This window comes from Pteropus vampyrus, unplaced genomic scaffold (assembly GCF_000151845.1).
Source record: "Pteropus vampyrus isolate Shadow unplaced genomic scaffold, Pvam_2.0 Scaffold36, whole genome shotgun sequence".
Taxonomy (NCBI): domain Eukaryota; kingdom Metazoa; phylum Chordata; class Mammalia; order Chiroptera; family Pteropodidae; genus Pteropus; species Pteropus vampyrus.
The window spans coordinates 8,311,178-8,334,441 of NW_011888817.1; the positions used below are offsets into that span (position 1 = coordinate 8,311,178).

General features: G+C 37.3%; 1 protein-coding gene across 23 annotated transcripts in view; it reads right to left on the minus strand.

The window, feature by feature from the left end:
* PUM1 (pumilio RNA binding family member 1) overlaps positions 1-23,264 on the minus strand; it is a 108,600-nt gene that overhangs the window by 50,579 nt on the left and 34,757 nt on the right. For 13 of the 23 annotated variants that reach the window (XM_023529249.1, XM_023529246.1, XM_011357797.2 and 10 more), the window contains 4 exons: positions 16,881-16,989; positions 15,732-15,910; positions 6,552-6,718; positions 4,307-4,577 (listed from right to left, as the gene is read on the minus strand). In XM_023529249.1, coding sequence (XP_023385017.1) covers positions 4,307-4,577; positions 6,552-6,718; positions 15,732-15,910; positions 16,881-16,989 — 726 coding nt within the window. The remainder of the gene's footprint in view (positions 1-4,306; positions 4,578-6,551; positions 6,719-15,731; positions 15,911-16,880; positions 16,990-23,264) is intronic. The other 10 variants (XM_011357800.2, XM_011357799.2, XM_023529260.1 and 7 more) reach the window with 3 other exon arrangements.

Below are 23,264 nucleotides of genomic sequence, written 5' to 3' on the forward strand. Positions count from 1 at the left end.
AATACAAGCTGATATTAACAGTTTTATAAAACCATCTTATTAAGCCAAATCAAAATCCTGATTAAAAGGATACAGGACACAAGATTGTCAATTTCCAAACCAGATTCCCTCATAAAATCACAAGAAAGCTACCCTATTAATTATAGCAAATACCACCCCCCCCACACACACACACACAAAGTTAGCCTTTGATACCTATTTAAGAAAGCCAAGAAAAGAGAACAGGATGTACAGAAAAATATACGCCATAATAGGTATCTGGTTCAATGCTCATAATCATTAACATTGCCTGGGACTCAGGCCCAGCTCCCAAGGCCTTTGTGATCTGGACTCAGTACTCAAACCTATCTCCTTTTCCCATCCTACATGTATCTTCTATTCTTGTCAGCCTATAACCACACCATGGTCATTTCCATCTCCACCCCTCTCTCTTAACTGCAGTAGTATATACCTCCGCCTGTCTTTCAAGCTAGGTCTAGGCAACCCTGGTCCTCATCAAGCCCTCCCCTAATCTCAAAGCATGACTGACCAACTAATTTAGTTACTTAGTTCCTCAACTGTTCCCCAATTGTTTCATGTATGATAGTCTTACTATGAACACTAGCTCTGTTCACTATGTGCAGAACCTAAAGTTCCTGGAAAAACACAATAGTCAACAGTTAACTGATTAACATGGGTAAGAGAATGTCTAAACTAACAGTGCAAAAAACTACACCATAATAATTAAGTCAGTCATTCCTTCTTTAAAATGTTTTGTCACTGCCTATAAAGCAGCACAGCAAAGTAGGTAAGACACACAACACTATCCATGCAACCTCAACCACCAACTAGGGTGACTGCTTCTACATTATCTATTGAACAGATATACTTGTTAAGTTTCTAATGTTAAGTATTTAATTTTACTATTTCCTCCGATGAGATTTTTATTCTTTTCCTGGTATAAACAAGTTTGCAAGGTCACAGCTCATGATCACCTCTTCCATAAGTCCTTCCTTCCCCAGAGAACAGAGTATGTTCTCTCTTCTCTACAGTTCCTAGGTCACTGGCATGACTGGCCTTATCTCTTGTCATCAAGTACTTCTTTGCACTATTTAAATGACTAAATGAGTCACAGTAACAAAACAGAGCCATGGGGTAAGGGGAGACTATTCCATTCATGAAGTATGCTTGGCTACAGGTGAGAACAAAAAATGTGAACAGAAGATTAAATCTGCAGTCCACGTATATGATCTCCCTAAAACTGCCACAAAATTTGGTCTCAAAAAGAATTATGTATATTTTTCTGATGAGAAGACCATAGCTTTTGATCATATGACAACAGAGGGCTGTGGCCCTAAAAAGGTTACATAGTGATCCAGGAGGTAAATTTCCTAGATATAATACAGGTCTAGTTATTTGTGTATGAGGCACAGGCTAGTGGGCTAGATCTAAAGGACTCACATATTAGAATATGCCAGGCCTCAAAAAGTGGCCTCCAGATCTCTTAGAAAGCTAGTTTCAAATGTTAGTTTTGGGAAGCATATTAAATATGGGAGATGTTCTGAGATATTATAATAGGGATATGGAAAAAGTTCCCTACAAACTTGGGTCCGCTAAAGCTAAGCAGAGGACACAGAGGGGACAAGCTCCAGGCCTTATTCTCAAGAAACTTACATCTAGCAAGGGCTATTAGACAAGTAAATCAAAACACAAGGCAGAACATGGTGATTCCTTTTAGGAAAGCACAAAGCACTACAGAATTCAAAGAAGAAGACATGACAACTTTAGGGTTTTTTTGTTGTTGTTGTTGTTTTTGACATTTTAAACTTTTTATTGAAGCATAATACATATACAGAAAAGTGCACCTACCTTAAGTGCACAGCTCCCTGACTTATAAATTGAATACCCCCTGGGGAATCAACACCCATATCAAGAAACAAAACACGTGGAGGGAGGAAAGGAGGAAAGAGACTATAAATAGGACAGCTTCTCAGGTGGTCTTACAATAATCCACCTAGCTGCTGTTCTATGTGGATTTCTCTATCTGTTCTATTTTATAACAGAAAGGGCAAGACTGACATGACAATTTTTTGATTTGGAGATCAAGAAAAGTTAAGAACACTGGACCTTAAAGAATGAGAATAATTTAAATTAGTAGAAATGGAAAGGGGAATAAAATGTGATGAAAAGTAAAAGGGTAAGAAAGATTGGAGAGATAAAATGTAAGAATAACAATGTCCAGTAGAAAAAGGATCTTCCCTTCTTAACTACTACTGGCTTCTATGTAGGAACCTTTGAGAGGTTAAGGGTCTTGAAGATACTTAGAAGTCTTGAGCCACTGGTTCCCAGGCATGTTATTATTAGGGTGTCCAGTACAAGAATGTGTAAAACAATCAACTCAGAAAAGCAAAGATTATGGGCCCGTGGGATAAAACAACAATTAATCACATCATATGATGATGGTGTGTCTGTGTAACAATGCCCCTATGTTACAGCAACCACTACGTTTATGTGAAGCCAGAACCTAAAAACAACTACAAAATTATAATGTTCCTTTTTGAAATTTGCTGAAATGGGATTCACGGTGAAGGCACCTCAGGTTTTTAAATCTGAGTGGGTGTTGTGTTTTATTAATCGTGTTAACTACCTGTGGGTGTACAAAAGTATATCCATCGTTCAAGTTCTAATACTTATCCAGCCTCCCAAAAAACTGGTAGAACTATTTTGAAACCAGAGATGAGTAAATCAAGAGAATTTCAACTCTGATTATGAAGTAAAGAACAACTAAATGAAAGTGAATCAGATTTTCATTCATTAAGAGGTTGGAGACAAACATTTCTTAAATAACAAGCAAAGGGTTAAATTGGGAATGGAAGCCTAAGAACGAGAAATGGCCACAATTCTAAGGGTTGTTAGGGAACTCAGACCAAAAAGACAGAGTAAAATAAAGAATTTAGACAAACTTTTTGATATAACTAGGTTAAAGGATCCTGATTAGGAACAGTCTACACTCACAAACCTCAATTTAGACAGAGAAATTGCCACATTGAGATTCTAAGCTGGACAAGTTGAAATTTACACAGTAATATCATGTCCTTATATTTGTTGGTGTGGAACAAAATATTTTGTTCAGCACCTAAAGTAATTTCTGGCTTCACTCAAAACTGCTGTTTGAGGATTCATTGTGAAAAATGGCAAAACCATGAAAGACGACTATTTCTTATAAAGAAAAAGCACAGAAAGTCAATTCTCATAAAGAGGTGGGCACACCTACTGGGAACTACAGGGAGAACAGTGTACACTGTATCAGTATGCTCTCTCTGGATAGTTTATAATTAAACCTAATATATCCATCTTATATGAGCGTAGAGCATATGCACATCACAAAATCCCTTTTAAGAAATTTCTTTTTGTAAACTTCATTAACTTTATTATCCAGTTGTCTATCAATCAAAATTTATTTAAAATCAGCTATTTATGACAACTAAAGGAACATTATGGTACAATGGATCTCCAAAAGACCATAAGTCAATTTCCCCCATAGTTAAAGGATTTCTAAACTTCAAAATGAGATGTTAACCTTTCAAACCTAGAAGTTTACATTTACATTCCAGTCCAAAATTAAGGTGTATCAGAAATCCATGGCCCATCGAACTGCTCCAGCCACAAGGGAGAGCCTGTGGTACTACTTATCAAGATCAGGAAGCTACCTGCCCCCTTTTTATAATACAGACAGCTGGTTTTCCTTTTTTAAAAAAGAAAAGGATCAGTAAACCCTAGAGTGAGCCATACCATGCCTTCAAAACCAGAAGGCATAGATGCAGTAATTTCTATGGGTTATGAATAAAAGAGCCAAATAATTTCACTGTAGATTTTGTTGAGTGATTTGTGTGTATTTTTCCCCTAATGACATTCTCTTTTAAAAGGCACTAACTCATTTAATTTTAATACTTTAAAAAATAAAACAAATCGATAGCATCACAGTCACATTAATCTTCAGAAAGATTAATTTAGCATCCAAGAGGATTGTGTTACAAGAGGTGACACCACCTCACCCACTCTCCAGGCCCTGGAGAGAGAGAGAAGCCAAAGGAAGTTAGTTGTAGAAGAAGGTGGTCTCTTGCTGATAACCTCAATATGAGAATCAGCTTCTTGAGGGAGAAGACACAGAGACTTTGTAAACCCACGTAACTGCTGGGTTAAGAAGAGCTGGCTATCGATAGCCTAAAATAATGCCACCCTCCTCCCATTCCCCCCATTCTTAGTTCCTTGAATAATGGGCTGGCTGGAGGGAGAATAGAGAAAGTGACAGAGACACACACAGTACCTGTTGTTGAGAATTGTAGTCAAAAAGTCCCACAGTTGCTGCTGCTGAGTCCACAGGTACCTGCGTGCCTGAATAATCAAACTGAAGAGGCTCCATGCCCACATGTTCCATGGGGTCCAAAGGGACACTCTGGGACTCCATGTTGGAGAAATCCTCCACAGGCTTGGCACCATTGGTGCTGGTCAGCTGGGCTAAGCCCTCAGAACCATTCTGGTTTGGACCCAGAAGATCCACTTCATTAGCAGAGTTCTGGCAATTACCAGGGGTACGGCTAAACAGAGAAAGTAAAGGGCATTAAACCTTATTTTGAGCGGGGCGGGACACTACAGCCACCCAAGTTTAAGGACAACGTCCATGATACAGCTTATTATCAACAGCACTTAAAACTACTTCTACAAAACAACCAGAGACCCTTTAGGGTGCTTCCATGTAATATCCTCTAAAATGACTCTTCTATTGCTTGCCTTCCCACCACAACCCATCCCTTAAATTCACATTTACTGCTATTAATTTACAATCCCTTTAAACAAGGGGCTCAGATTTGAGGAACATTGGATGAACTAGAAAAAACACTGCCTGTGGCATCCATGAAAACAGAGATCCCAAAATGCAGATAGTAAAATATGTCCCCCTAAAGCAACTTCTTCTACTCTTTAAACATAGAAACAATGGAAAATAGTTTCTAAGGGGGAAGTTCTACATCTGAGAATGACTCTATTTTTTAAAATTACACTTTTTATAGAAGTGAAAATTTTTTTCTGTATTATCTAGGTATACTGGCCAATGCTAAAACTGTCTTTTTTCCCCCTTCTAAGAAACTAGAAGCAGACCATTACAAAACAAATTTATTATTCAGCATATGCCCCTGCAGAGGAGACAACTCCAAGAATTAATGTGAGGATATAATTTACCATCCAAACCAGGACACTCCTACTAGCAAAAAGGGGCACTATTAATAAATATCCTAGGACATAGGCATAAACGAGGATTGTCCTGGGAAACCCAGGACATGTGATCACCACCCTATATAAAAGGATTGCAGGACTTTATGATTCCAAATTAGACTAATATAGAATAATATTATAATCTAGTCAGAGAAGAATAGCCTATATTATATACATTTCATCTCTAAAAGAAATCCTACAGCTGGTACAAATTAAAGCTATAGTCATGTTCCTTAATACACAGGCCCTACCACCACCATCACCAGCCCTGCTGTCAAATACCACAAAACGCTGCTAACAGGCTGCTTGAGATTCAGGATGGAGAGGCTACCCAAACTCACTGAAAGAACTCAGGTAAGTGTTTATACCTCTGTGCCTCAAATTTCTTTGAGAGACTATAATTATTTACACTCACAAGATACAAAAATTCAATTAGAAATACAAAATGAACATTGTTCTACAATGATCCAAAATGTATATTTAATATTGGCTTTGGTAAATATTAGATGTGTGTGCGTGTGTGTTTAGACACACACATATTAGTTTTAGACTAACATTAATTAAAATTATTCAAAATTAAATTCTCTATCTGTACACCACTGACCAAAGTTTTTAGATTTTTAAAATTATATACCATCACTAAAAGTTATCTACATTAATGAAGAATACTTGCTAAACGTGGAAGACAAATATAAAATATCGCTTTAATATTCTGTATGTTAGATTATAAGGTACAACCTGCAAATCAATCATGACCAGAGAAAGAATGAAAGGCATCCGTGGGAGGAACGTAATTAAGTCATTTAAGTTCTATCTCTGGTTTTTCAAAATGAGGAAAATAATATCTGACCGACCTTCTTCAGAGGTAGCTTATGAGTCTCAAATGAAATAAGTTCTCAACTGGTTTTCCCTCTAACACACCAGAGAGATATGACAAATTTCCATTAGTAACTATAGTTTATCCCAAGATAGTGATTTGGGACAAATTTGGGAAAAGTCCATTCTGGATGATTTTTGATATCTGAGAATCATGAAATGCTCTTTATGGAATCAATTAGCAAATTATAGAGCCCTATACAAATGCAAAATCTATTGTTTTGGCAAAGCACCAGGCATTGACAGCTCTTAGAAAATTCCGCCTTCTTAGTTAATTTCCAGTCTTTGTGGTATGGCCTACGACTAGACCCGATTCTTAAAAAGGACACATAAGGAGGGAAAAAGAAAACCAAAATCAAAATAAAACTAAAGCAAAACAAAAACCCATAACCCCATTCAAAAATCGAAGTGTAAAACATACAAACCTAAAATCTTTGACGTCTGCGTCAATCCCATTCTGCACTGGTAAACCATTGGTCTTGTCCATCACATCACCCTCCTCCTTCAAATCTCCTAGCTTATCTCCATCAAAGGTACCCTTGTTCTTCTTTTCACCTTTGTCGTTTTCATCACTGTCTGCATCCCTTGGGCCCTGTTTAAAAAATAGCTTCAGCTTCACTAATCATCATCAACTAATAATATTGGGCAACCACTGTGTTCACCAGACTACACTAGATGCTAATTAAAACAGGATAGTATCTGGCCTTTCGAGACATTACAATCTAATTAACAGACAACACAGAGGCAGGAACACTGCAGAAAGTCTTGCCAAATGGGGGAGACAGACATACATTTATGTTACAGAATTTAGGACAGTTTTACCATGCCCAATAGCCCACCAAACCCATTCTTTTTCTTTCTAACCCAAAGCCTGGCCACAACTTCATATCTCATAGTCTCACTTCTCTACTCTCAATTGTAACTCCATATAACTAACTACACGACTCCTAATAAACCCCAGGTATGGCAGCTAACAGTATAGTTGGAAAAGTGTTACGTCTACCAAAAAAAAAAAGAAAAGGGGAAAAAAAAAAAAAGAAACCTCTTGCTTCACCAATGCCTATGTAAATTCCTCCTCACTTCCGAATATTGACAAGCTAAGTGTGGTCTGACATCATCTAATTCAATTATTCTACATTTTATCTTGAAATACGCGCCCTGCCAATTTGCACTACCACTACCACCCAGTTCCACCCTATGTTTCATAGCTTATTGCATCACTAATTCAACAATCATCCTTAACTAATTTTTTAACTGTTCAAAACATGTTAAATCTAGCTGTGAAATTCTTTCACCAAGAAGTGTTTACCTGTTGTCTTCCACTATCTGCCTGTCCCATACCAGATTCTTTTGAGACTACATGGAAGATTGTTAGGCTGAAATTACTGATGCAAGAGATTTTATCTCTGAAGTGTTTCAAACTATGTACATTGAAAGAATGAACCTAAAAAGAATGGATGTGGTGCCAAGCACGTTGATATCCTATCTTCAAAGGAAATTCAATCTAACTCTTCTTACCAACAACGCTAAGACCTGGACAAATAAAGCAAAGGTGCCTTGACTTCCAAAAAGAAAAAGAAGAAGTGGTATAGTGACTTGAAATGGTACAGAGAACTTGGTAAAACCTTACCAGATGTTAAGAACCTTTGCTTTTGTAAAAGCAGAGAGAGGGAACCTTGCTTGTCCCCACCACTGATATCTGGTTTAAGGAAGAAACAAACACACTCAGACCAAATTAAAACTTCTGCTAAAACACAAGATCCAATCAGAAGATGAGAGCTGCTGCACAGCATTTCTAGTCACAATCACATTTCACTGGGGGCAAATCAATAAGAGAGGTTGGAGCAGCAGACACTTAGTTGTGAATGGGTAGGCCTACAAATGTAAAATAAGCGGATGGTCTCAGAGTGCTTTTTAAAGATCCCTGAAAGGGGTACTCGTGTACCTTGACGCTATTCGATCTTTAACTACCAATTCAGAGCCCATTTTACTTTCAAAATCATTCTCTGTTCAAATGTAACACAGGAAAAAGATTTCATGGTTAATATGAACAAAGGAACATATACAAGAAGGAACTCAGAAAGGATGAACAACTTAGTTATATGTGGCAACAAGATGATAAGTTATAGTTTTGGCAGTCACTGAGATGTGACTTTCAGAGTAGAATATTTAAAGTATAAGACTGTGGTTCAAAAAGAGTGACAGCCAATTAAGCACTACATTGAGATCCCAATGCAGAAATGAAAATATGACAGGATTCTGAAGACAGCAAGACCTTTCTAAATGTCCAGAAACAACAGCTCCCTCCTACTGCAAAGGTAAACTGACAGAAGCTGTGTGTTCATTTTCATATCCTCAGCACTAAACACAGTGCCTGACAAAGTAAACTGGATGACAAAAAAAATCCTGCCAAACTGAACTGCTAAAATAATAAGGATCCTCTCATTGTCTTTATCATCAGATAAGAGTCACAGGGGAGATATGGTTTAGATAACAAACAACTCTTCATGAATTAGACATCATCAGTGTCAATAATAAAAGAGTTTTAGAAGAATCACCCCACTAACACACCTAAGTCACTTCCCACAAATCTATAAATCAAGTCACTTGCTCAGGAAGAACAGTTCAGCTCCAATTTCTCACAAAGAGTTTAGAAGGTTTACAGGCAAAAATAGGAAGAAAATAGAATTAAAAAGCAGTAGGAAGTTTCACCAACAAGCAAGAAATCTAGTAGACAAGGCGACAGCTCTGTGTTATCTTTCCTCAGTGACCCTTCCCAAGGACTTTTTGAGAAGCTGCTCAGCCTGTCTGGAAGCCAACCACTCCGGCCTGGAAACTTGGCCACTGATACTTACATTTTCAATTATACTGCCAAGGGCTAGATTTTCAAAGGCAATATTATATAGTCCATTCAAATAAAATATACCTACCTAGTTTTCTACTCTAAATAGGCTATTAATGCCTCAGTAGAATAGTAGGTTCTTCCTATTTGAAGGTGAAGGCCCCAAGGGAGGCTTCCATTTCTTGATGTGGATGGTTACATGGGTGTATTCATTTTGTGGAAATTCACAAAGGTGAACATTTATGACCTGTATACTTTTCTGTACACAGGTCCTATTTCAATAATAAGTTTACTTAAGAGAAAAAAGTTCAGTAAATCAACAGCCCTAAAATGGCTGACATGAAGTCTGATTTCTGAATGATACCAAGAGTCAAAAATTTGTTATTAAAAGAGAATGCAGGGTTCAGGATCATAAAACTGGTCTCTCAGATATGTGAAGGCCCTACAGAGAGAATATGGGTATAAATGGGCTGGTACATTTTATGAGATTAAAAAAAAATTTTTTTTTTAAATATTTAAGATAAGGTATCCATAGCTACATGATCTTTAAAAAAATGCTAACTCAGATTACACAGAACCTATATTCTATCTCAACTGCTGACATTTACTGGTCATAGGACTTTGGACAGGTTATTAAACCTGAGCCTTTTAGTTCTCTCATCCATAAACAAAGATAATTTTCTTTAAAACATAACTTTGCTGCAAACGTCAATGAAATAACACACATGCAAAAATTTGTAAAGTATAAATCATTTTATACAAAGGTAATATTAGTAAAAGCTATACACTGGGATGGTATTTCTTATGTAACATTATCCAATAAATCAAGATTAAAAAGCTTAAATGTCCCAATTAAGTGGTTTAACTCTAATACAAGTGTCTAGGCAATCTGGCCCTAACAGGCACACTACTTTTTCCACAATGCAATGGCTCTATGATTGGTGTTGGGCATCACAATCTTTTTAAAATTTACAAGTGTCTGGGCTCGCTCCCAGAGATTCTGATTTAATTGGTCTGTAGAGGCTCCCACAAATGTTATAAACAGTTCTCCAGTAAGCACTTGCACTTACAATTGAGAACTGCTGTAATTAAGTCCAACATAAGCATCATAATGGTAAAGTTTATGTTTTGCTTGTCATATATTACCTAGTACATAATAGTACTGAAAGTCTATTAGCTAAACAAAAGAAAAAAACAAAGGACTAATAGCATCTTTTTGTGGGCTTCCTTTACATGAATGTTAACCCAAACCTATAGTTCTCAAATACAGGCTTCAGTGAATGCTCAAAATGCAAGTGGCCAAGTCCAATCGAAATTTCAAGAGTGGGGCCAGGAAGGGCTCTGAGAGACCCTAGATCTACACAGAGGCAAAGGAATATGTTTCACTGCTAAATATCAAAGAACTGAGAGAAGAGCAGAAGAGAGATAAAAGAAACACATATTGTGGAAATCATAGTCCATTCATTTATGGCTCGGCATCCTCAAAGCCTCACAAAACAGGAGGAATATTTCAGAGAAAATCTACTAATTCTGAGTGAAGCCAGAGAAATGAGGATTTCTCCTCTTATTGCAGGGATCTGACCACAAAGCTCCACATGGCAGGAGTTAACATTCAATTCAATGAAATTAGAAATTTTTCTCTCTTCTAAAAGAAAATAGTTTACATGTTTGATATACTTGAGTCCAGAAACTATAACATGAACTAAAAGCATGGTTTCTCCTATATACACTTATTTGTTTTTTACAAAATGCCCAAAACCTGAAACGTCAATTTCCTTTAAAGTTCAGCAGTTTATAGCTCCACTGGTAAAAAAAATAATAATAATTTTTTTTAAAAAATGAGTAACTAGCCATGTGATTTACTCTTTTAAACTGACATTAAATATTAGTAAGGCCTTCAACTAATAAACAAGCCAATATAGCATAATAGAAAGCAATATAGTTAAGAACTAAAATTAGTCAAAGTTTGGATCCAGGTCCCATCAATTCCCTTCTAAGTCTTATTTTTCTCATCTACAAATTCACTGGGACAATAGTATCTGTTTCAAAGATTAAATAAGGCAATTCATAAAGTACAATTCTTCACAAAAAAAATTCTTAGCAGTTTTCACATATTCCCCGCTGCTTTTTTTCAGACACACCAACCCTCACCCCCAGACCCCCAAAGCTTCAAAATTGCTGGTCATCTTATGTTTTTCCCCCTAAAAACTCTTATGGCTCTAAACATTAGACCCTTTGTCTCACTAATTTTTCTGAGATATGAGTACAGAATCAAGCCACCACCAACTACATTTCATCAAATCTGAGACACCATTGATTTATAAGACATACCATCATTTTATGTGCTGCTAAGAAGGTAACACTGGCAATTAAACTATGACATATTATCATTTGAAAGATGCATCCCAATTTCAAAATGAACAAAGTAAGGGCTATGCGCTTTAGAAAGAGTGAACACAAAATGTACCAGGCACTGCATATATGATCACCTAATTCCTGGTGTGCAGAAAGGTAAGAGTATTGCTTGCCCTCTGCTGTGGTAACCATCAGATCCAGGAGGAAAAAGAATATATATTTTAAATGTGTAGAATGGTATTTGTTGTTCTTACAGAAATGAAAACAAACCAAAAAAAAAAGGTTTTCTATAAGTTTTTTTTTTTTCCCCCTCTAGTCAATATATAAAAAGCTTGACTCTGCAAAGTAGAGCATGTAGATTTCTTGCTCAAAGAAAGCTCAAATCTGAAGGGGCTCCACCCTATCAATAAAATTTTCTGAATTTGATCCACAGCTTCCTGGTAATTTACACTTCCAAGAAAATTGTCTTCTAACAGTATTTATCAGACATTAATGTACATACGAATCGCCTGAGGGTCTAAAATGTAGATTTTGATTCAATAGGTCTGGGGTAAAGGCTGAGATTCTGCATTTCTAATTAGTTCCCAGGTGATATTAATGCTGTTGGCCTATGGACTTTGTGGAGCAAGGTTTTACAATGTTTACAAAGCACTTTCATATATATTACACAACCATATGTATTAGATTCGGGGGTTTTTAATTATCCCCATTTTGCAGATGAGACTTAAACACCTGGCTTCCACCTGTATTATACTGCACCAAGTTTTCAAACAAAATCAAGTAGCACTGGTTACAATAAAACAAATGCAGTGAAGACTAGAAAAGCAAGTCATTAAGTTTTACAACCCAAATGAATTGCTATGAGTTTGCATGCAGCCTCCAGGTCAGAAGGCAGTCTATACAGACAAGTAGTAGGCCTTCCTAATACGTTTTTTCTAAAAATCTTTCTTCCAAGGTTAGGGTGGTCTTCACCATAATCAAAGTTTAGTGTAGTTTTCTCATTTCCTTAGACACCATAAACCGGAAAGACAGAAATTATGATCCACTTGTCTGACTGGCTAGGCTTCAATCTATTTGAAGATCAGCCGATATTTCAAAAAACATTCAACAGGGTCTTTAGATAGGCAATTTCACCCAGTGGCCTAAAAATACAGTAGTTATATGTGATTTTCTAAGCATTCTGAACCATGCTTTTTTTTTTTTGCGGGGGGGGGGGGGGGGGGGGGGGGGGGGGGGACAGCTGTCTTATTCTAGGAATAAAAGATACCAAAAAGTTAAATTAAAAGACGTGACTATAACTTGACTGGTATTCTGAGTTTTCTCATTCTGAAAACTGCTTTCCTAAAGTTTCTGGTTCCTATGTGGAATACTACGAAAATTTTACAGTGGGTGCTAAGAACAAAATACTGCTGTCAGATTCTTACTGTCAGCCTGTAAAACCAGTAAACTGAGTCCATTTGTACAAGCTCTGGAAAGCTAGACAAAGAGTTAAATAGCTTCATTCAAGCTGTAACCAGGAAACGTTACAGAAAATGGAAAACCACTGTAGAATGAGTAGGTTACTTTAGTTCTAAACCATCTTTAACTGAAAAGTTAATCAGAGTCAGGATTATCTGTTGTCAGTATGAGACTGACCCCTTACTACTTGTTTTGAGGTCTACATTCATTATGCCATCAGAAATGATGTTTTCAGCTCTCAGAGGGTTAAATGAGGCTTCTCAATGGTCTCCATGGTAATGCTGGTAAAGCCATCCAAAAATTAAAAACATCTGAGTGCTCTAACCCCATAAACCACCAATTACCCACTTTTTAAAACGATTAACTATCAGAAGCAGATTTTCTATCTTCTTGGCCTCTGAACACAACACTTTGAATGATAGACTAGATTTTTTATTTAAAGGCTCACCTTTCCCAAGAAGATGCATGCATATTATGACAATCAAAAAGTAATTCAGGTTTCCCTGACCAAGCTTTAGTCAGATGTCATCCTAACCAACAAGCAGAGCAAAGGCAGGTTAGGTGTAAGATCAGCAGCATACAACCAAAAGCTGATAATGTAGTTCACTGATCCTCAGGCCTTATCCACCAATACGGTAGCTTGATGTCAATGACCAGTCCTCCTGCATCACTCTTTAGATGCCACTCAAGTCAAAATATGGAATTCTTCGTTACCTACAACTCTCCTTCTGAGAAGTTGGAACACAGATTTGCAGAATTTTAATTTTTTTAGTGCAAACCTGAGAAGCTTGGTAAATTATCTGATTCTTAGAGTTCAATTTTCTGACCTCTATCCTGAGGTCTTACCCTCCTCTGGTGATAATACTGTAAGAGCTAAAAATCACCAGTCTCCCAAGACAACTAAGGATGGAAGTAGCATTAATAAATACAAGACACTGAATGTAAAAGATACAGCTGTGCCATAAGATTAAGTGATGAAATAATTGGTTAAAAAGAGAAAAACGAGAAAAAAATAATTCAGTCCCAGCATTTTATCTTTCTCCTTATTCCAATTATTTTTCTGCCCCCTACAAACTTTAGTTACCCAGGTACACGCCCACCTGGCTAATGTCCAAGAATTAGAAACTGATCACATGTGACAGAATTCATGGCAAGAGTCATACAAGTTCCAGTTCACCATACTAACAACTTCCCTATGCATGACACTAACTTTTCTCCTATAGTAATTAAGTTATAGGCAGCACTTTGTATAAGGAATCTATACTCATGAGACTAGGAAAGTGTAAGTACAGAAAAGGAGGTAAGCTGGAGAGAAGGTGAAAGGAGAGAAGAAGTAACACCATTCTTCCCATGGGACAACAGGCAAATGATCATATTTGCCTGATCCTATTCCCCACATCCAAAGGGTAGAGACCTTGTTCTTCTCATGTAGCCTCTTGGAAAGATTCAAATAAAAGCAGCCTTTTCCTATCTGATCCACAAGCCACTAAACCTGACCTATATCTCTGCAGAGTCAAAAAGATCCAAAAGCAATCAGTTCAGCTTTGGAATGGCTAGAAGTCAAGACTAACACAAAAACCCCAGTTTAGTCCCTTGATCCTAACAACTGTTATAAAAGTAAAAGATCCTCTTCTGGCTAAATTCCTCACATCAAACTTCTAGATGTGGAGCTGGGAAAAATCCAAACCAGCCTCTTAAAGAAATTTCATTTCAATTCATTTTTTCTTATTTTTCTGTGGAATTAAAAGCTCTGGCCACATGTCAAACGTCAATGTCAGATGAAGCACCACCTTTGACAACCTTAGAATAAAGCTAACTCCATGTGGACCTGTTCTCTTCATTCCAACCAAGGCAATAATCATTCATTTAATGTCCATTAATATATTAAAGAATTGTACTTGACACTTGAGTAAGCTGCACCAAAAATGAACTACTGTTACTCTAAAGAAGTTTCGAGTGGAAAGGGAAAAATAAGACCAAGCCTCTGACACCAAGCAACAGATATGTACCAATAAAAATATCAACAACAGATGCTATAAGATAAAGAAAGTAAGACAGTCATGGAGGCAACATTTTTAATATAATTTGAGAGGAAAAAGGTCTCTTAAATGATTGCCAACAGGCAGTACTAGCTCCAAAAAAGGGAAGACATATTCAGGGCGCCTCTCATGGCCTTCCTGTCTATAACCTGGAATATAAAACCATCACAGAATACAGAATGAAGAAGACTCGAATGTTTCTATCTCAAGACTTATAGACCTAAAAAGTAGATGATCTAAGAAAGGACTAGTTTTGATAAAGGCTATCAAAGATGCTGAAGAAGAATGTTTAGACTTAAAAAAAGGAAGAGGCTATAGACAGATTGTGCTTTGGCTACAATTTAGCATTAGAGAGATGAATGATGAATCCAAAAAAAAAAAATACAGATATAGAATTAACAGAATTTCTAATTCCCTGACAGGCTGAATGTAAGGGGCAAGGTTGTTCAAAGAAGGCCAAAGACCATCCCATAATTAAAGGCTAGTTAGCAAAACAAGAGTGATCCTATATATCTGATCCATTTTAAGGACTCTTGGGTACTGGCAAATCACTGCTCTCCAATGTAGTCAATACTAACACCTCAGCTTCAGCTTTCTTTAATTCCAACTCTTTACTTTTGTGTGTGTTTTAAATCGAAAATGGTATTTTCTGGTAGACCAATGAAATGCGATCTAGATTGCAGTTTTTGCCTCACATTACTATCAGTGTATCCCCAAAAAAACATTATTTCTCTATTTTTAAGTTTACATCTCCTACTGTGTTTGCTGAAATCTAATTTTAATAAAAGTGTTTTATAATACTCTGTAATTAGTGCTGTGAATATCTAAGGAAACTAAACAGGCATGTTTTGTTTTAGGGGATAAAAAAAAAAAGAGAGAGATATAGGAACAAGTTCCTCAAGCCAACTTACAAATCCTCCTTTTCTTAGACAGGAATCTCCCGGGGATGAGCTCAACACATACTCCACCATGCTAACGCCTAGTCCCCCACTCTCCGATCGTGGGGACAGTACAGAATTGACCTCACTGTTCACATGGAAACTCTGACCAGGTCTTCTCTGCACCATGATTGGCTGGGAAACTGAATGATCTACAAAAAAGATACACAAGCATGATACAGTGCAGCCAGAGGCTCAAACAAATTATGAGTGATGTCTCATGGATAAACCAATGACTAGGAATCAGGAAACCTGCCATGGTCAGTTGAGCCTAAACCTCCTACTGTGGTTTTCCCTAAGTATAATATTCTACATAGCTAAGGAAGCAGAACACACCCCTCATATCCAGGATAGTTGTGCAATACAGCAGTTCACATAACTGGTTTATCTAGATAAGTGGATAAATTAATGTTTACCCCTTTCGAGTAGCAGAATTTCTTTTTAATATATTTTATTGGTGATATTACTACTAAAACAAAATGTGGTTTTACCGCCCTTTTTAAAAACAACATAATTTGATCTTTTCTGATGACTCAGTGTCATCTGAGGTTCCATTCTTACACTGTGCTATAACACAGCACATCGGCTTTTGGGTTTTCTGTCTCCTTCCTCCCTATCATCTGTCATTTCTTTCTGCTGTCTGTGTGTCTGCCTCTTCAAGTTTTCCTCATTCCTCTTCAAGGACAGTCTGTTCAGAAGAGCATCCATGCCCAGTGACTTGATTTGGCCCCAACCACATTTATAGATTGATCATCCCATACACATTACACCGGCAAGGGGAGGAAAAAGAAACATGACTTCAAATGGCAGGCATGGGTTTTCTAATTCCAAGTATGCTGACAGCAGTACAGAACAAGAAGTTTTAGGTGAAATTATGGTCTTTTCAAAAAAGACCATTCCCCTGTGGCTACCACTTCAATAAAATATTGAAGATTTGATTCTGTGTTAATTATGTTTTAATAAATTACATCATATAAGCTCCTTTGTGGCAATCATACTGCAAGACAAGACATTGCTTGACATGCTTATGTCACTGATATAAAATTCATGGCTTGCCAATAGCTGAGAAAAGGAGCTCTAAGACAAGCATAAATCACAGTACAGATGCTAGATCTAGATTACCTGATGTTCCCCAGGCACTGTCTCGCCATTGATCACCCAGGAATATTCCTTTTGGTCCATCTTTGCTGGATTCATCTGTTTCCCAAAACTTTTTACCTGGCAAGAGCTGCTGCAAATTAAAAATAATAGATGCTTTTAAAGAATTCATAAAGGATGAAAGTACAGCAGTCAACACTTTCTTTTAGACAAGGGTACTGAAGATGCTCATGTGCCCTGAAGGTCTTTAATCACAGTGTTCTGGCTACACAGATTGTGGTCAGAGCACTACTGTATATTTGGTAAAAGTCACAGAGACCTAAGGCAGGGTGAGGCAGGGGGCGCACACACAAATCAACCCATCGCAAGCAATAGATGCTCAGCTTAAATATCTAGAATTATTCACTTAACCTATGCCAAGATTTTTAAAGGGGAGTACTAATATTATACCTATCAGCTAACTGCTTCCTAAGAAGACTCTTACTGAAAAAAGAAAGTACCTACAAGTACCTACAACTATTAAAACACTCTCAATGTGTACTGACTAACCATACAAAGTTACTCAAGCTAGAGCATGAACTCAGATTCCAGCTACTAGGTATGGTAGAGGCAAACTTCACTCACCTCCTTCATATAAAGAGATCCTGTTAACCAAAAACACTTCCATCACCAGAAAGAAAAAACAAAAAAACACTTCCCAACTACATCATTAATCTATTCCAAGATAAGGAAAGAAAAGCCACCTTTCCCCATTATTGGAAGGAAAATAAGAATCTCTTAACCTCAATTAATTTTAACAATATTTAGTAATGTCATTAAAGTGACTTGACAAACCATTCTATGCTTCTTAGAAATGCAGGCATCAATGGCCCTAACTCAATATGAGAAGTTTAAATGAGCTTCAACCAAAGAAATGCAAAACACAGTATAGTTTCCCAAAAAATCAAAGCATTAGTGACCAGAGTTACAAAGTAAAATTCAACTAGAATCCCATCATTCTTCATTCTGGTCATCATTTACTCGCTAAAATGTCCTTATTATTTCCTCTAATTATGTTTTCATTTCAGCTTCTACTAGACAGACAAGAAACTCAGGTGTTTGAGGCAGTACTTAATCACTGCTTCTGGCATAAAAAAGAAAGCACACCTGGGGAGTTGAATTTCTCAGAGAAACAGAAAAAAAACAGGAAGTATTTGCTCTTCTACTTAACGATAAAGGTTTACCTTTCCAATTTATATCCCATAACCCAATAATAATAGAGGAATAACTCAATTTTGTCCTTACTAAAATAAATCTCGCCTTTCTAAATCTAAATTCTCAGTTTTTCAGCATAATTTTACTCTAGCTCTATTAATCCATCTGGTAGACAAGGGTTACTCCTGGACCAAAGCAGTTTCCCACGCAGTTTTTAATTCAGGCCCTAATTTATTTTCTAATCAAAGCAATCATGACAGAAGACATATTTGGGTCCAGCATTTAATTGCACAGATGCATAAGTTTACTTGAAGATGAACAGTTATAAGCAGCCAATTCCTAGTAAGCCTCTCAGTTTCATTCTCTGAGGATGACAAAGAGGTAGCTAGTCTTAATTTGAAGGGACTGAGCGATGGAAGGACAGACCAGACCATAGCTAAGAGGTGGAACAAGGAAGCCCTGAACTAGACCACTTTGATGTGTCCTAGGACAAATTGCTGAACTGCCCTGCTCCTCATTCTCTTTGACTAATCAAGGAGATATTGTTTAAGTTGTTGTAATGATTAGAAGTATTGCTGATGAGTGCAAAGCCTGCCACATAGTACTTAGTGGCATTACACCAAAGCAAAATAGCTGTAAATCACAGAAGGGACACTGAAAATTAATGCAAACTACCTCAAGCACAATTCAGGAATTCTTGTTTTTAAACTTCTTTCTCTCCTTTTAGTCTCAAAAATGCCCTCTCACAAGATTACAAATAGAATTTCTTTCCCTCTTGGTTGTACCCTTTACAACTAACATTCTGATTTTTCTCCTTTATTGTCTAAGAAGTGTGAGCAAAGAGGAGACCATGTCAACCTTTCCTCTAAGTACTAGAAGAAAGAATGTCAGCACAAGAGAAATCTCACTTGTTGGCTAATTTTATTTTCCATATAATAGTCGAAAAAACAAAGGTGATCAAAAATATTCATTATGGTACTTATGCTTCTCCACACAAATTTGGAAATTTTTATTCAAAACTCAAAGAAAAGCTTCTATAAGTACCAGCCTCCATGTGCAAAATATAGTCTGTCTATAATTTGTCAAATTGCTTTCTGAAAGCAGAAGCTCTTGAACTCAAGGCTTTAAAAATGACTCTGGGATCCTGTCATCCATCACTTTAGCTTACTGGGCTGTCATAGCACACAAACCCAGGAAAAGCAGGTGAATACAAAAGCAAGGCTGTTTCCTGGCCAAATTCTCTCAAAGGAAAACAACAATACAACATGTAGAAAGGTGCTAAAAAGTGGAGAGACTACTTCAAAGTAGCAATAGATCCAACAAGTCTCAGAATACACACCAAAACTCAAGACCCTAGTCTAATACCAAGAAGCAACCGTATCTCCCACTATTAACGAATGGTATAAATATAAATCCTAAACAGATGCTAGGAACAGCCCAAAAAGTACTAGAACTCCATATGCTTTGGCAAAGTAGCAGCAAGAAGCTCAATGAACTATTATCAATAAAAACAGCAGGGACGAAAAAGGCAAGTCTGTAAGAGATAAAGAAAAAGAGGGTGGAGAGAGGGTGGCAGTATGCAGGTTATAAGAGGAAAAAAAGGTAGAAAGTGTGAGTTGCAAGAGCACCCTGCAAGTGGGAAGGAAAGGAAAGTACTGCACCAAAGTACTTAAGCAAAGACAGAAGCAAACGTAGCAAATCTCGTCAGTCTCTGGATCTTATATAGAACCTAGCATTTCTTTCTTTCCTCCAAAACATGCCCTTCTCCTAACTTACGTGGGAAGTAGAATCGGAAATGACTCCTAATGACCTTTGTCTGCTGATACTCGTGCCCTATGAAATCCCCTCTCCTAGAAGGGGCTAGACCTAGTGGGGCTAGACTCATGCCCTATGAAATCCCCTCTCCTAGAAGGGGCTAGACTCGCTTCTAAGGAATAACACAAGGAAAAAGTGAAGGGTTGAAGCTTTCAAGATGATGTTACAGAAAACTGACATCCATTTTGCTTCCACTCCTCTCTTGCCCTGTTGCTCTCATCTCTCTTGCCTGCTCCCTTTGATGATGCTAACTGCTATGTTGTAAGCTGCCCTATAGAGGCCCATGTAGCAAGGAATCATGAGAGGTCACTGGACATCAATTAATTAGGAATTGAGGCCCTCAGTCCAACAACTTGTGAGGAACTTAATCCTAACATCAACCACATGAGTGAGCTTGGAGGCTGACCCTTCCCCAACTGAACTGATAGCTGCAGCTCCAGCTGAGATCTTGACTGCAGCTTGTGAAGGACCCTGAAATAGAGGGTCTTGTGAGCCCACGTCTGGGTTCTTAATCGACAGAAACTGTGAGGCTTAAACACTGTGTTGTTCTGAGCCACTAAATTCTGGGGAAATGTGTTACGTAGCAATAGGTAGTTGATATAGTTGTGAATGCATGGGGGAGTCTTCTTATATTCAGAACACTTCTTTAAATAAGAGTTTGTTTTCAAGAAGCACTTCTTGTACCATTTCTAACACCTAAAATACAAGTACTTTTGAATTTGGAAAAATTACATCATTCCATTTCATGTTCTTCTCTATTTTGTCTTATAGCCTTTCTGTATTAAAAAGATGACTGGCTTTTTAATTTATGCAAAATTAAATCAATTTAGATATAAGCTTACTGAGAATTAATAGCAATCGCATACATATTCAAGACTCAACTGAAATAAAGACATTACTGTTCAAATCTGATCATATTAAAAGAAGCAATACTCTAACCTACTGAATTATAAAAACAAAGTGATTTGAGTATCCAATTGTTATTTCAAATCTAACAGCAACTTTTCTGGAGGTAACATCATCTAAAGCATTGGCTAAAACATTCTGGTTCGCCAACCCATTGGCATAAATGCCAGAAGTTATCAAACCTTCACTTAAGCCACACCTAAATGCAATCACCAAAAACCGAAATGCAACTAGTGGATGAAAAGATGGCTCATGCTTACTCCCATGAAGAACTTGGAATTACTGTTTTTGACAGGACAAAAAAGAACAGATCACAGCAGAGGTTTACAAAATTCACTTTAAAGAAAGATTAGGCAATAAGAGGATTAAAAGATTTGACAATTCTGAAGGAAGATAACAGAATAGAAACTGGTCCAACAAAAGCAAAGGAGACTCTGGGAGTCAGATGCAGGCAGTATCCAGTTGGTACGTGGAGGGAGAGGGCATATGATGCACAAACAAGAACCTAGCATTTCTAGGTTCTTTAAAAAGCAATCGCTGTATCAGGCTAGATAGTAGCTTGATTACAGTAGCCACTAAAACCATCCAAGTAACTTCCCTGGCTCAGGCTCTGCTTACCAAGCAAACTTCTAATAAGAAGCTGACTTCCTCCTGTAACCAAGCATGCTGATTACTGAATGCAATTATCCTATCCACTTCAGAGTTATTTCTCCTTATAAATTAATAAACTGCATTACGGTTTTTATACATTAGTCTCCTATAGCTGTGGTTGGGGGGGGGGGCGGAGGCGTGGGGTTCATCCCATAATCCTATCATCTTTGAATTAGCAATCAAAGTCCCTTTCATGACCTGCTAAACAGAACCAGGGCTTGAGAGATCCTACATCCTCCCCCGCAATACAACAGATCTTGAACTCTTCCTTGTATTATCCCATTAAATAGGATTCCTAACTACCCCTCTAATAGCATCTGCTCTCAAATCTTTGAGAGAAAAACACATACATTATTATCCCAGCTTGAACCATAGGTTTGTAAAAGAAAAGACTTAAGGAAAGCAAAGAAATCAAGTATGCTTATTCATGAGTCTTCTGGAAAACAAAACAGAAATCAAGCATCAATTTACAAACAATGTTATCCACTTACTTGGAAAACTTCTAAATTTTGTTTGGAAACACCTTTTTTACTGTATCATCTAACAAAATAGAATACACAAAGCCACACTTGCACAACCAATCATCACATTAGCCCCTACTAAGAGAGCTCTTTAAACAGAGGTAGAGACAATAAGGGGCTGAGAATGTCAAGAACCTCTAGGATTCTTATTTTAAGAACGGATACAGTGGTAAAGCACACGTAAGTGCTCTGCAATCATTTTTTTTAACTGGTTTTACATACCAACTGCGTGAATTTAACCCCTCTACCCTCAGCTTTCTCGCCTATAAAATGAACTGTTAGGGAGGGACATTAAATAAGATAGTGTGTAAAGAAGTACAATGAACCACTCAAAGAATTACCTGCTATTATTATTTAAGAACAAATAACCAACAGACTTCACAAAAGTAATGGCCAACCAATGAAATGCTCCCATGTACTCAGCTAGCAGATGTAAGCACAGTATCACCTAGCCCACTCCAGTATAAATCCCATAAAATTAAGAGCCCTAAGAAAACAGCACAAGAAGAACCATGACTACAACTTTGTGGAAACTAAGGAGCAGGATGATTATTTAGGACTGGGCTTGTCTGGCCATACCATCACGAATATTTGCATAGAGAAGTATCAATGAGGTTTTCTGCTGGTCAACACTAAGCACATTCTGCAACAAGTACTCTGTACTAAAGAAGAATAAAATATTAGGTAACTGCTTACACACTCAATACAGGCTGCACAGAGCAGTCTCTCAGAGCAGAAATATGGCTTCTTAAGGAGTCCTAGTCACGGGAATGCTACAGCCCTGCAGGCATGAACTAGTTTGGTCATGTTATCTGGAAATGCAAACTTCCAACACAAGTTTAGTTTCACTGGAATGTAGCCAATGCTCAAGTCAAATACCTGATATTTTAACTAGCTGGTAAGATATAGCCCCTCCCTCTATATTTTTAAATCTCGTAGTAATTATCTCATTACATTAAAAGAATCTGACATTAACTCAGAAAAAAGACTGCTCAGGACTGACTGAAATAAAGTACTGGTTACCGCTGCCAGTCAAATGTTCTAGTCAGAGGTCTGATGTGTGAGAATTGTAAAATTTTCATAAAGCCCTTCTCAAAATCTTAATGCCCGAAGGGGATTTACCCAGCCCTCCATTCGATAAGAGGGTAGCTGTGAAATCAATTGAGTATACAATGCGCTTTCATACAAATACTATGAACTACACACACGTTATTATTAAAGTTTTAACAAGAATCAGATTAAATATTAAAAATATGAAACCAATTTAAAGAAAAGGTACATCTATTCACTGTTACGACAATTTTTGGAAGTCTTTTTATGT